Source organism: Ammodytes marinus, assembly GCF_949987685.1.
Source record: "Ammodytes marinus genome assembly, chromosome: 7".
Lineage (NCBI taxonomy): Eukaryota > Metazoa > Chordata > Actinopteri > Uranoscopiformes > Ammodytidae > Ammodytes > Ammodytes marinus.
In genome coordinates, this window is record NC_137211.1 from 26575371 (window position 1) to 26590646 (window position 15276).

Below are 15276 nucleotides of genomic sequence, written 5' to 3' on the forward strand. Positions count from 1 at the left end.
TTCAATTAAATTAAAATAGGGCTTTATCGCGCATAAAAGTTTCAACAAAAATGTCGCCAAAGCATCAAAATACCATTTGTTCAAATATTCGGACAGTTCACAATAAATGGTAATATGAACATTAACACAACATTAAGATTGATTTATGAATTATATAAACAGTAGCCTATATCTTATACAGTATATATCTTATCTTATATACAGTGTGTGTATTTGTGCGTGTGTGTGTGTGTCGGTAATAACTGCTATCTCTCTCCCTCTCTGTCTCTCTTAGGTATATCTATTACTTTGGAGGCCTTCTGTCCGGGGCAATCAAGATGAACAGCAGCGCTCTCTTCCTCCACCAAGTCCTCATCCCCTCACTGCCCAACTTCCAGGGCACAGGAGGTGAGATTGTTAAACTAACCCTTATTCTGTATAGTCAAATAACAACGTGAGTGTGAGTGGATGGATTTGAAGGGGTGACAGATAGACAGTTATTGCCGTCATGTAATAGTTGTAACCGGTAGTAAGCAGTAACTGTGGGCCCTTATTGTTAAGTTGAGAATAGGGTAACATTTCTAACTTATCATCAAAAATGTGCATGTGCAGCTTAAAAAAACACAAACCTAGATGTTTGATGAAGCCAGCGATCTTTATTACAACATTTGATTGTCCAAAGTTTTTACAGAATAGATTTTAGGTTACAGCCTTCTTTTCATTTTATAAATCAAAAAATATTATTTCAAACTTATGATTGTACCTTTAAATTTCCTTAAGTGGAAATGACATCAAATGATCTGAAATACAAACGCCAAGTCAACACAGTCACTATAGAGCCATTGAAGCTGGGTTGACAGCCGCCGTCATCAGAATATGATGCCATTTCAAATGAGAGAAGGATGGCTCCTTTTTAAAAAATTAAAATACATCTTTTCCTACATATTTCTATCTGGTCTTCAGTGGAAGGATCTTAGACTTAGGGGAACGTGTGCAGTAGCTAGACAAGCAAGTGGACTGAGATGAACCCTCTGTCTGTGATCTCTTGTCTGATCTGCCTATAGCTCACTGGAAGTAGCTACAATGTACTGTATATGTGATGCTTGTTGGTGGCATGGTGCTCCGACTGACCGCAAGCTCTCATTTACCCTGTCTCCACCCACATACACCAGTGTGTTTATCTTTAATCTGATGATAAGGTCCAGGGGGCGGGGGTGGGCATCCAGTACATTCCTCTCTCTTCATGTTGATAATGCTTGCTATGTCTCTCTCTCTCTCTCTCTCTCTCTCTCTCTCTCTCTCTCTCTCTCTCTCTCTCTCTCTCTCTCTCCTCCTTCCAGGTTACTACCCATTCTTGAAGATCTACCAGTCCATGCAGCTGGTTTACACTTCAGGCATATAGTGAGTCTGTTATATATAGCTATATGGTTATAGCACAAAACTGTCATAAACACCTTTTTTTTTTTAAATCAGTAAATATCTGAAAAAAGTAATCTGGTGTAAATACACTGCCTTGGCTCTGTAAACTGGTATGCAAACAAATGGTATGTAAAACAAAAATGAATAAATAAAAGGGACCCACCGTAGCTAGAAGCATACCAGTTTACAGAGCCTAGGCCATGTATTTACACCAGTTTTTCTTTCCTGCACACACACAGTACAGCCAGGTAGCGTTTAAAGAGAAAGAAGTAACCAACATAACTTCTTCAGACCAGCTTCAAGCTCATATTTAAATAACTGCAACACAAATTGTTTGAACTTTAAAGGAATGTCATTGTCACACAGTGCATTACAACATAACATTAAAAAAACGTTAAATCAATGTATTGTGTCTGTTTATAAGTATTGGCTCACACAGTGTGTGTGCTTGAGTTCCTTGTTCTATTGAGTTATCTGACAGGCTTGTTTGTGTTGACTGTGTTGTGCACAGTGACCTTCAAGGCACCGGAGGAAGGAGGCTCAGTGTGACCATCGAACCGGCCCTGCTGCTAAAGGGTGACATCATGGTGAGTTCACATGGGGTAGGAAATGACAAACAGATGACATGCAGGGCGGGAATCATTATCATCATTCTTTTTTAAATATTCAACAGACGTTTAAATAAAACAACAGAAGACATACCTAACAAATGAAGTGTACATTTTCTATTTCTATATGTTCATATATATTGCACATATTGCAAATAATGTTCTTCGTATTGCACATTTTCAATGTCTTTACCATAGCGTTTGGTTTTTGCATTACTTTTTGCGCTGGCCATTACTCCTCTCTGATCTGTACAATTTTGCTCTGGACAAAGTTTTTCGTTTGCCACTTTGTGAACAAGGAATCATAATTTTTCCGTGTTGTGCAGTCAGTTATTTCAGAAAGTGTAGGTGTCAATCTTTTATTTGGAACACACAGCCTTTACATTGTACTGCTCAAGCTTGCCTCCTCGTCCCACATGCGTCCTGACCCTGACCTGCCTCTCTCTGCTGCCCTCTACAGGTGAAATGCTACCACAGGCGAGCCCAGAGCGCGGACAGAGACACTGTGTTCCGGCTACAGTTCCACACCTGCACCATCCACGGCTCACAGCTCTGGTTTGGAAAAGGAGAGCTGGACGAAGCTTGTACTGGTAGGTTTTATATATACAGGAGGCAGATATTTTTCTCAGGAATTTGTGGAGACCAAAAACAGAGCTAAAAGAAGACACACTATTCTAATTTACATGTGGACGCAATTAAGACTTTTCTGGATGTGTGACGGGGATAGTTCAGTATTTTGAGACTAACTATATTTTATATCGTCACTGCTATATACTGAATGTATACATAGCAGTGACTTGTTGAATGTTGTCATGAATCTGGCTCTCATGAGGAGATTATATTTCATGACTGTAAATGTAATGCTTCTATTGGCCTATTTTTGTGATACAATTGCCATATAATTTTTTGGTTGAGAATGACTTTCCTTTTCTTCTCCCCAGATGAGCGTTTTCCATCTGATGCCACAGTGGAGTTTGTCTTCTCCTCTGGACCTGAGAAAATCAAAGGTTGGTTCACTTTACTCTACAACGTATTTATTTCTATCCGTTCTGCTTCAAAAGTGAGTTGTGAAAGTGGTCTAGGAAGGAAACAAATGATAAAGAATGGATATTAAATGTGTCTTTCTCCCCAGGCCGTGGCTACCAGAAGAATGACCCTGCTGTCACAGTGGACTACAACACTGCAGACCCGGTGGTGCGCTGGGATTCCTATGAGAACTTTAACCAGCGATACCAAGACAGCCTGGAGGGTAACTATAGGAACATTCATATCCTATCTCAGGGTCATTGTAAGTGATTACTAATGGGGGGAGGATAATTACAAAAGGTACACTTTTGGCCTAAACTTCTTGCTTTGCTAACCCGAGCATTAGACTGGACCGATCCTAGCCATTTAGCAAAAGAATATATACAGCTTTGATTTCAAGTAGAAATTAAAGGTGGAGTCAGGCTTGTGGTTAAAATCACTTTTTGTAAAAAAAAAAAAAAAAAAAAACACAGCCTAGGCTTTGTAAACTGGTATGTTGCTGGCTATGATGGCCCTGCTTTGTTATTCACTGATTTTGACAAAAATCGTTATGTCAACAAGCATTCTCAAGAATTGTTGCCTCCCCCTTTAAATGAAAAAAAACAGCTGTTGAATTAAAGTCAAACAGGCTCATATTTGGCTGTCACTCAATGAGAAGGCCTATACTGTCAATTTTCGAGCTATCTCTTACCTGTGTCTTCTTGCCTTTAGATATTAACCACACCAGAGGCCCTATCGATGGCAGTCTCTACGCTCAGATTAAGAAGCGCAAAGGTGGTGGCTCTGATTCTCTCACCTCGACCAATGGCAGCAGCCCGTCAGCAGCAGCAGTGCGGACCGGCCTATCACAAGAAAGACCGGACCATTACACCCCTCGGGGTTCTGACTCCGCCCTCTCTGCCCATTCCCTCCATGTGAACCAGTCATCATCCATCCACCCAGACCCCCGGGAAGAGCAGGAGGATTCCCCCATACGCCCCCCACCCCCCACCAGGCAGGAGAGAGAGGAGCTGGAGCGTCTGCTGGGGGGCATCGAGGGGGGGAACCGGCACGGCCAGCAGAGAGAGACCGCCATCCTGGACGACGGAGACTCGCTGCCCTCTGAGAGGAGCGCTACTCTGGGCAGGCTGGGTCGCTCCTGCTCCTGCCGCGACGGCTACCGCTCGCAGCGCTGCGCCGAGCCGGGCTGCGACCGCACGCTGCTCATGCCCAACGGCTACTGCCTGGACCGGGCGCCGGGCACCAACGGACACAACCACGGGGCCTCATCCTCCCCCAACCCCAACCTGGCCCCAGCTCCCCCGTCGCACATGGACCTGTGCCAGCACTATAACCACCACAGCCCACACAACCCCCACTCGCACCAGGCCCTGCTGCCCCCTCCAGACCTGGTGTGGGACAGGCAGGGTGGCCCGGCGCACTACCTGCACCGCTCCAGCTCCACCGAGGCGGCTTCCTCCACCTCCTCATCTCGACACATGTGTCCCTACCCGTCATCCTCCTCCCCCCCTGACCTGACCCCCCAGCACCCTCACCACAACCACCCACAGCACCACCTCCACCACCCTCTGTCTGCCCCCGGGCGCCTCTACTGTCCACCAGAAGACGGCTACGCTCCCTCTCCCTATCATCCATACCCACATCAGCCCAAGCCCTCCTCCACCAGCCCCACCTACCACGACATCATGCTACTGGATGCTCTGCCGCCCCCTGGCTGCGCTTGCAGAGACTGCAACGTTCGGAGAGAGGAGCAGGCTTACCACACCTTGAGACTGGACCGGAGTGAGAGCTTCCACTGGGACCGAGACAGAGCAGAGCCCCCCATGAGGCGAGGAGGAGGAGGCAGAGAGCTGTCCCTGCACTGGGAGAGGGACCGGGAGGTGGAGCTGCAGTGGGAGAGGGACAGAGAGGCAGAGTATTGGCACAGGAGGGCCACCGTAGCCTCCTTCGCCCCCCAGCAGCAGGCTCATCACGACGTCCCCTCGGCCTTTGCGTTCGACCCCTTGCCATCGGGTCACGCCGCCTACCCAGAGGCATCGCGCTCCCACGCTCACTCCCACCTGGATCTGAAGTACAGCAGCAGCAGCAGCGGGTACCAGACGCCCAGACACCACCAGCCCTGCCCCTGCTCGCCCTACCAGCCCTCCCCCTCAGAGAGCAGGGGCTACGCATCCGGCTACCAGTCAGAGTCCACCTCCCCGCTGCCCCCACCGGCCTCCCTGACAGGGCATGGACACAGCCTGCACCACCACCACCATCCAGACTCACAGCAGTCATACAGCTCTGACTCACACACCGGTGAGTCATGGTTAAAGAGAACACACTCAGAATTGTCTTGAGAATTGGGAGTGTGTTGATGATCCTTAATCAACAACAGCATTGGAGACAGTCATTTGTACTTAGCTTAACAGATGCCTTAAATATTACTCACACTATTTGCTTTACTTTTATTCCTCGAAACACCCAAAAACCAAGAGACTCTAGTCTAGGCAAAGGTTTTTTCGAGTACTGTTCATATGAATCAAAGGTCCAAAATTTACATGTATTTTAGGTGTTAATTTGACTAAACCTTGTCTGTTTGCGTCTGTATATACAGTATATATTTTTTGTTCTATACTCTGAACCGCAAATCTCAACTTCTAAAACATTTTTAAGGCATCCTAAATTTCCATTTCTTCACTGTTATGCCTCTAAACACCCGAAAACCAAGCATTGGATTTTAAATGAACATTGGCAGCATATAATACACTGAGAGACACTGCGCTGATCATTTCTCAATGGAGCTTAAATGTTATTCTATGTCCCTAATTCTCTTCCCTAGATGGCCTTCGGAGCTCTGGTGAGAGTGTGGGCTGGAGGGATCACATTGCCCACGGCTCCTTCAAGAGAGTGCACAGAGAGGGCCACCCTGCATGCTCCACACCCTCTGACATGTCTGGACCGTCCACTCCTGTCCACACCAGCAGTCCTCTACGTACACAGGAAAGGTAGTCCATCAACTATTCTACTATAAGGGGCTGCCCGGACAAGGCTAAGCACTCGGTGTAAAAAGATTAAAGGTGGAGTCATCGAATCTGTAGAATGCTTGTTGTCGAAATCACTTTTTTCAAAAACAGTGAATATCTCCTCACGATCCACTATCTGTCCGTACTGTGTGTGTGTGTGTGTGTGTGTGTGCTGAAAAAAGAATCCAGTCTTAATACTCTGTAAACTGGCATGTTGCTAGCTATGGTGGACCTGTGTATTACAGTAACACCAGTATTGTTTTTCAGAACGTGCGCACACACACACACATTCAGTCCGGACAGATAGCGGATCATGAGGAGGAGATATTCGATGATTTAGACAAAAAGTGATTTTGACAACAAGCGGTCTCCAGAATCACTAGCTCCACCTTTAAAACTGTTTACCGTATTATTTTGATTTGGCACTGCACTGTGTTTCGGATCTTAGTATATCCAGATACAAATGTCTGCAAGACAAAAGAAAAATATATATTGATAACAATGAAAAGAGTCAGGAAATAGGTCAGAATAGTCATTTTAGAAAACATTTCATTAGATTACAAAGCAGCAGGTGTGTGAGAGTATATTACCCATATCTGTCCGTTTGTTTAAAGCCCCAGTCCAGCAGGGCCAGAGTATGAGATCCGGACCACTGACATCATCGGCAGTGACTACGAGCCTGCCCAGCCCCAGGACGGACACTGTCACGTGGACGGTATGGTGCGGCAGTCCCTGGAGCAGAGCCAGAGCAGCAGCAGCACCAAAGAACCAGTGTCCCCCTCGCCACAGTCACACCCGTCCACACCTACACAAACACACGCCCACAACAACCACTGCACTCCACCACAGGACCCATCCATCCACACATCTCACTGTAGCCCGGATACACCAACACAAAAAACTTCTTCATTGGACTCGACACCAACCACACCCAACCAGGGACTCAGATGCCAGGAGGCCCCTTCGTCCCCTACCCATGCCCCAGGTCCTCTCACTCAACAGGCCTGCCATCCTTCAGAGGCTGCTGCTCTGCCTTCCTCTGCTGGGGCACAGTCGGCATGCCGGCCCCAAAGCCCCACACAAACACAAGCCAACGCATTGACGAGAAGCACCCCATCTTCTCCAACCAGGGCAGCTTACCCAGAAGCCCCGAAACCCATCGTCATCTCCCCTACGCCCAACGGCACGTGTCAGCAGCCCGCCTGCAGTAGTAGTAGTATGGAGGGCTCACCGGTCTCCGATACCCCAGTGCCCGGCTTTGCCACCTTGGGTAGAAGGTTGATGTTGAGTGGGTCTGAGCTCCACCACGGACCCCCACCAACACACCACTACTACCCAGGCATGGAGCACAGTAGAGCAGCCCTGGACACTAACAACAAGAGGCCCTGTTCGGTTCCTCAGCTCCAGCCGCCATCCTCCTCCTCTTACTCCAGCTATTCCACCATCTCCATCCCTCTCCCTCACCCCCAGCCCCCTCTGCCAGAGAAGCGCCACCCGCACCCGGCCCAGCCAGGTTCTCCAGGCCTGGGTCACGTGCCTCCATCACCCACCAGCCCCGCTCAACACCAGCACCACGTCACCTTCTCTCCCACCGTGGGGGAGATGGCCCCCCCTCCTCCAGCAGGCTCCACCGACGGAGAGGCGTCTGTGGAGGCCGAGAGTGCCAGCAGGGTCAGTGTCAAGCTTGTTCAGGACAGTTCAAGGTTCTGGTACAAGCCCGGCATCACCAGAGAACAAGGTATGTCTAAGAGGGGAAAACACTATGGGGGCCAGGTTCATTAAGAATGGATTGTCCGTGCTTATAGCTCCAAGGTTTGCAGAGAAATAGTACCCGCACTCAGCCCCGTTTTAGCACCTTATCAGCAAAGGAATTTACTCCTAATTATATGCAGACGCTTACACGCCAACAAAGTTCAGCAGCTTTCAAAGCTTTGGTCTTTGTGAATTAGGTGGTATTATTATTATTTTGGTATTATTAATCCTTTAGTAGATTTGGTCCTGTATTATGTTAGTTGTTATATTTTGTTACCTAGGATTGGGCACACATTGTCTCTCCTAACGCTTGGCTTGTGTTTGACTGTAGCGATCGCTGCTCTGAAGGAGAGAGAGCCGGGAACCTTCCTGATCAGGGACAGTAACTCTTTCCAGGGGGCCTATGGGCTAGCACTGAAGGTGGCTACTGCTCCTCCCAATGCCAACCACAGCAGCAAGGGTAAAACATCACTCTTTTCATCATCATATCTAAAAAAAAAAAAAATTTGTTCATTCTGTTCAAAAACATTAGCATGGTTTAGCCAATCAGGCTATTGTATGTGACATTTGACTTGAGTTCAGTAATTGCTTTGCTCTTGGTAGACGATAATAATAGCAAAGTGTTTACTGTAAATATCATATGTTACAGTGAGTGATCCTCTGGAACAGCTGGTCAGACACTTCCTGATAGAAACAGGCCCACGAGGAGTCAAGATCAAAGGATGTCAGAATGAGCCCTACTTTGGTAAGCTTGATTTCTCCAGCTTTATGGATGCTTTTCATGTCGGTGTTTTTAGTGCCACAAATACCTTAAAGAAAAGATAGATATTTGATATACATGGAAGTGATTTGAACTGTTATCTGTTATCCACAGGGAGTCTGTCTGCATTGGTCTACCAGCACTCCATCACACCCATTTCTTTGCCCTGTGCTCTTAAGATCCAAGAAAAAGGTTTTATATTTAATATGTGTATTATCGATTCATCTCACGATTATTTACTCAAATTATAATTTTGTTTATATTTTTTTTTAGCATTTTCAAACAGTATAGCATAAATACTTTAAATATCCTATATCGTAAAAATACAAATGTTCACAATATACAGTAACTCATTCCTAAATATCTCCTTGTTGTCAGACCTGATAGGAGAGGTGCTGGAGGTCCAACCAGTGAGTAACGTGAGCACGGCCGCTGACCTCCTGAAGCAAGGAGCCGGTGAGTCCTCCATCCTCAGAGGGTTCAATTAGGGATGCACCATGTTGGATTTTATTTTTTTGCCACTATCCAATATGCCGAGACTCATCTGGCCGATAATCGATATCAATGCTGATATATATATGTATATATACAGCTTTGGAAAAAATTAAGAGACCACTCACACAAACAAATGTTCAGTGTCTCTCGTCTTACTATTTATAGGCGTATGTTTGAGTAGAATGAACATTTTGGTTTTATTATATAAACTACTGACTGACATAATTTTTACCAAATTCCAATAATTTTTTTGTCATTTAGAGCATTTTCAATAAGTTATGTAGAGATGAATAGTTAAAGGTGAAGTAAGCGGTTTATTTATGTTAATATAAGTGTAAAATCGCTCTTTATTCATACAGTGATCACTTACATAATGTGCGCGTTTCATAAAGCCGATCTCTCAGTCAGCTGCTCTGCATGTAATTGGCAAATAAACTTTTCGGGGATCCCGAAATTAATATCCAATCACAAGAGAGAACGCTACAAACCGACACCCGTCTCACTCATGGTCTCACTGCCGGTGCACGCCAGAGCGACAGATGGGTGAATGTTTATGCGCCTACAATGGCGGAGCAGGTAAAAATCCTTCCCAATGTCTGTTTTGATGGTTTTTATCATGTTTTATCACACCTATGGATCTCAGATGATGCTAGATAACTCGCTGCTTGAAGACCGCAGTGCATTAATGTGGTGACGTAGGGACAAGCGAGGGGACCGCTAACTGCAGTAACTGACAGGAAGTTAGCTAAAAGAACCATTCCGCTTACAGGACCTTTAATAAAAATTCAGACTGGTCTCTTAATTTTTTCTGGAGCTGTACATAAATACTCTCTTATCTTTCCCTCACCTAATTCCAGGTTTTCATCAAGGCTCTCCTGTAGAGAAATTAACATAATTCGACAAGTCAAATCAACGTTATTGTCTATTGTCTGTCCTTTCTCTCTCTCTCTCTCTCTCTCTCTCTCTCTCTCCCTCTCTCTCTCTCTCCCTCTCTCTCTCTCTCTCTCTCTCTCCCTCTCCCTCTCTCCCTCTCTCTCTCCATCCAGCCTGTAACGTCCTCTTCCTGAACTCAGTGGAGACAGAGTCTCTGACCGGCCCCCAGGCCATCGCCAAGGCGACAGACGCCACGCTGGGCCGTAACCCGCGGCCCGCTGCCACTGTGGTCCAGTTCAAAGTCACATCACAGGGCATCACTCTGACAGACAGCCAGCGCAGGTAGAGACATTCCCCCATGGATTTACACTTAGACTTTAAAGTCATGTATAAGTCATTGTGGAGGTCATAGGTCAAAGGTCAAGGTCACTAATGCCTAAGTGAGCAAAAAAAACGCAATATCTCATGAACGCTTTGAGGGATTCTCTTCAAACTTTGTCAACTCTGACCCTAAAATGAACTGATTAGATTGTCTAGGTCAAAGGTGACTGTGACTGTATTATTTTCTGTTCTACATACTACAGCTGATCGTAAGAATAATTTAGTTTGCATGCAGTAGACATACAATTGGGACATACTTTTACTCATTTATTTCATCATAACATGGCTCCTTGAACTTAACTCTTGCTTACACAGTGTATAAGTATGGTTGTTTTCACACGGAAGCTCTGTCGATGTGACATCACTTTCCGCTGTGCACTGGATTGTGGGTCAGAATCGCCCCAAATAGCATGCCGATTCCAACACCAAAAATCCCAACCGGATGTTGTAGGGCATCTGAGTATTTTTAAGAATGCTGCTTCTGAACACAAGAATTGGGACATCCTAAATCTACCGTACTAAATAGCAGGGAGGAAAGGGGATTGGTACTCAGGGATGGTGTCAGGTGGCAGTGTCCTTGTACCATATTGTAGCTTCTTAGGAGATTTACCTTCTTTAAAGCTTAGTCTACCACCACTGTACTTTCACAGTTCATCAATTGTATTTGATTCATTTTTTTCTTTTCACCTATTCCAAGCCTCCAACATATAAACAAACTGTCCACTTATTTACAGTGGAAATATGACTTCCATTTTAATACTGCATCTTTATCTTCCTAGGGTTTTCTTCCGGCGTCATTACCCAGTGAGCAGCGTAACCTTCAGCAGCATCGACCCCAAGGACAGGAGGTCGGTCATTCAAAAGCATTAGGGTTCAGATTCAATTCTCGTAGTTGGAACGCAATAACTAACTTGAAATCAGCAGAAGCTACAAACCACAATCAATCATGCATTTTACAACCTTGATCATAAAGTGCATTTTGTTTTGCTGTGCACCCTCGCATGGATCTGTCTTGTTTTGGGGGCGAGCTATGTTATGTTTGCGAGCATGCTGGCCATGGCTGCAGCAGCTCTGCCTGTGTGTGTGTGTGTGTGTGTGTGTGCATGTCTCAGTCTGGTTTGTGTCTCTCTCCCCTTCTGGCTTTTAGGTGGGCTAACTCAGACAACACCTCTGTTAAGTAAGTGCTCAGTGTGTGTGTGTGTGTGTGTGTGTATGAATACTGACAGAAAATATGTACGTCTGTAATGTGTATTTATTTTAATTTGAAAGGATGTGTAGAGTCACCAGTAACTGAGCAAGTGGGTGATATTTAGAACCTCTGCATGGCATCAGATTGCGTGGGAGTCTTGGCCAAATCATTTCCGGCAAACACAATTTAACAATGAAAAATCTAGTCAAATCCACACAACCTCCATATTACATAATAACTAATCCTTACGTTGTAGTTGACCCTTTAAAGGTGCAGTGTGTACTATATATTATATTATGAATATATTAAGTGGCATCTAAAGGTGGAACAGAAATCCATATATCCATTTATTTTGTCCATTCTGTGCTACTGTAGAATAATGGCATTGCAAAATGGCGGCCTCCATGCAGGGGGACCAACTCCTATGTACAGTATATATTAAAAAGGCTCATTCTAAGGAAATAAAAGAAAGAAAAAAACTTTAATTCTATAGCAATTATACACCAATTAAACATATTTAGGATTATTATATTCCATTTCTAACAAGTCTGTTCTAAAAATTATGAGAATAAATTCTACACTGCACCTTTTAGGCTTAAGGTTAAGGCCGTGACGAAGACATTGTCTTACTTTCAAGACCAAGTCAAAAACATTGGTAACACTTAACAATAAGGGTCCATTGATTAACTGTAAATTAATGCTTAAGTAATGCTATTAATGGCTAGTTAATGCTTGGTTGGGCATTTACTATGCTAAGTTAACTAATGCTTAACATTAAGTAAGCATATCAGTTAGTTAATGCTTAGTAGATGCTAAGTATGCATTAAACAAGCATTAACTAACAGTTAATTTATGTACCCTTATTGTAAAGTGTTACCAAAACATTGTTACATGTAATTAGCTCCCTTTAGTGTCTTCTTCTCACACTCAACTTGTTGATTCCTCCCCCTCTCTCAGGGTGTTTGGTTTTGTAGCCAAGAAGCAGGGCAGTTTGGCGGAGAACGTTTGCCACCTGTTTGCCGAGTTGGACCCCGAACAGCCGGCCTCTGCCATCGTCAACTTCATCAACAAGGTCATGTTGTCTCCAAGACGATAGAGAGAGACAGAGAGAGGAAAAGCCAAGCTCAGAGCAGAGTACATTATAGTACTGACACGGCTTTCAATGGAGGCATGTCAGCTTGTGTTTTCTCAATTTTGCGCCATGACGTTAAAGGTACAGGGGGTAAGCGATTCTGGACAATATTTGTTGGCAAATCACTTTTTGTGTACAGACCAGTTTACAGAGCCTAGGCTGTGTATTTCAGCACACATACACACAGTACGAACAGGTAAGCAGATTGTGAGGAGATATTCAGTGATTTTGACAAAAAGTGATTTGTCAACAAATTCTCCTGAGTCTTTGACTCCACCTTTAATGCTGTTGCTGTGTTGCAAAAACACTTTTTGGTGTGAAGACATTTTGAAGGCCGTGATGGTTTTTCATTTCCACTATTGTTTCCTCCTAGTAAACAATACCGCTGTTTCCTAACAAGGTTAGTTGACAAAAAAATCACAAAATATCCATTTTTGGATCAATAAAAACCAGACAAAAACAGTGTCCAAACAATGCATAAAACATGATATTTAGTGTAACAACTCCTCCAAGAACAGAGAGCCCACAATCTATAGTGGATTTCATATGTTTTTAACATCTACCAGGGGCCGGTATCATGGAGAAATATGTACATAGGTTAATACCCACCTGACTTTGGGATTAACTCAGAGTTTCTGGTATCATGAAGCTAGTTCACTTTTAAATTCAGCAAATCACTATGGGAGTCATTATTCCTACACAGTCCTCCTGACATGATTAGTACAGTCACTTTGCCTACCAAGATCATTTAAAAAAAAGGTTTAACAAAGGCATATGGCTGTGGTCAAACGTATGGTTTATCAACATATTTTTCTTACTCTTTGTAAAGTGCAGAACATGTTAAAACACCTATGGAACAATTCCCACACTTTACAGTATCTAGCTGTAGACTTACTGTTCATGTTTGGGTATATGTGGGAATTTATTTGACTTTTACATATTTTGCTGCAACAATTGCTTAGTTGCCCTGTGGGTAAATCAAATTCCATATGTCATATTAAAGGCTCCAGAAAATTCAGTCAGATTATAAATTGAACTGGCTTTGTGATACAGGCCCCTAGTTTAAAGATGGCTCAATGAAGCAATGTAACAATGAGAGTAGTGCTAAAGTAACATTTAGAGCACAGACCAGTGTGTGTGTGTGAGACGGATCTGGAATCTTTCCTTGCACTGTTTGTAGGGGCAGTAAGGCCCTATAATGTTCAACATTTAAACATAATATCTGCCTTTAATAACAACCGGTGTTCATATTTTGTGTTGCTATACAGAATTCCATATATTTTTTTTCTTTGTATAAAAAAAAAGTGACCAAAGACCTGACGATGTAATTCAGTTTCTATATCTTAAAGAGATGTCCAGGTATTTTGTGTATGTACAGCATTATTCTCAGCCACTCTTGCCTTCAGACCCGACAACAGCACCTTTCTAAGTGTGACACATTTTGAATCATAATCGACAATCAATTTAGTTTTGGGTTTTTTCACTCGCATACATTTACTAATGGGAGCGAGATAGAGACATAACTGATGAAAGTAAACGTGAATGTGAAGTTTTTCTAACTTTTAACAGAGTGTGTGTGTATGTGAGGGAGTGGCGTGCACGTGTGTGTGTGTCGATGGTATTTAGGTAAACATGTTGGGTAAGGAATCGTTATGTCCTTTTGAAAAGAAATGTATGTGAAACGGGGAAAAAGCTCGATGCTAGATGGGGAAGGACGGAGTATTAAAGGTGCACTATGTAACTTCGGGTGTGTAAGAGAAGTGGACATTTTCTAAGGTATATTCTCATAACTAAATAAACAGACTTTCCTGGAACACTGAAGTTAGCAAGCTACCGTAAAAAGTTCCTGTTTCACTGTTGTTGTTGTTTACAGCAGCAGGGCCCACTGTTTAGTTTACACACCTATTTTGTGATTACGTTTGGTTCCAGCAGGTGCCTCAAAACAATTTTGGTTTCATTTATGATAGAATAATTCAATATTAAGAATTGAATTACATGTAGAGTAAATATGTTTTGTAAACCAACTGCAGGCTCTGCATATGTATACAAATTCCCCTCCTCTGAAACTGCATAGTGCACCTTTAAAAGCACACCAGTGCCAGTAAATGTTTTTGGCGTTCATCCACACTGCAACACAATTTGTGACCAAATCCAGTGGGTCAGTGATTCACACACAATATTAAGTCAACTAGGAGAAGACTGCTTAACCACACAATATAAACAAAGACAAAACGTACTTAACCAAAGATGAAGCACTCTTGTATTAATAAGCTTTTTTATCCAGCTATATTTTTGTACTTACTGTATTGCTTCTTGTATTTTTTACTATGCATTTATTTAGTGTGTGTGGTATAAAAACAAGGAAAACTACTACTTTGTATCACAGCGATATGTTGTGGTTGCTTTTCTTGTTTGTGTATCACTATATGATGTAGTAATATATTTTCACATGCAGCTATAGGACGGCGTATGAGACATGATAAAAAGGAAACGTTTGTTTGTTTGTTGGAAAAATGGATATTATGCTATTTTGTATGCAACAAAAATGTATAAAATTAAACTGAATGATGTGGTACCTAAAGTGCTTTTGGGTCTTTGTTTTTTTAGGTGAATGAATTGAAATAATTATCAATAAAATACTTATTAATATCCTGTAG

The 15276-nt window shown here is 43.5% G+C and overlaps 1 protein-coding gene across 4 annotated transcripts in view; it reads left to right on the top strand.

The window, feature by feature from the left end:
• The window catches only part of tns2a (tensin 2a), a 60111-nt gene extending 44920 nt beyond the window's left edge, over nt 1-15191 (top strand). For 3 of the 4 annotated variants that reach the window (XM_080031346.1, XM_080031347.1, XM_080031349.1), the window contains exons 12-28: nt 275-387; nt 1320-1380; nt 1910-1985; nt 2467-2596; nt 2948-3013; nt 3139-3255; nt 3744-5330; nt 5854-6019; nt 6652-7775; nt 8121-8249; nt 8439-8534; nt 8664-8741; nt 8928-9005; nt 10091-10259; nt 11078-11146; nt 11446-11475; nt 12445-15191. In XM_080031346.1, coding sequence (XP_079887472.1) covers nt 275-387; nt 1320-1380; nt 1910-1985; nt 2467-2596; nt 2948-3013; nt 3139-3255; nt 3744-5330; nt 5854-6019; nt 6652-7775; nt 8121-8249; nt 8439-8534; nt 8664-8741; nt 8928-9005; nt 10091-10259; nt 11078-11146; nt 11446-11475; nt 12445-12583 — 4228 coding nt within the window. In that variant the 3' untranslated portion in view covers nt 12584-15191. The remainder of the gene's footprint in view (nt 1-274; nt 388-1319; nt 1381-1909; nt 1986-2466; nt 2597-2947; nt 3014-3138; nt 3256-3743; nt 5331-5853; nt 6020-6651; nt 7776-8120; nt 8250-8438; nt 8535-8663; nt 8742-8927; nt 9006-10090; nt 10260-11077; nt 11147-11445; nt 11476-12444) is intronic. The other variant, XM_080031348.1, reaches the window with a different exon arrangement.
• Nucleotides 15192-15276: the final 85 nt, after the last annotated feature.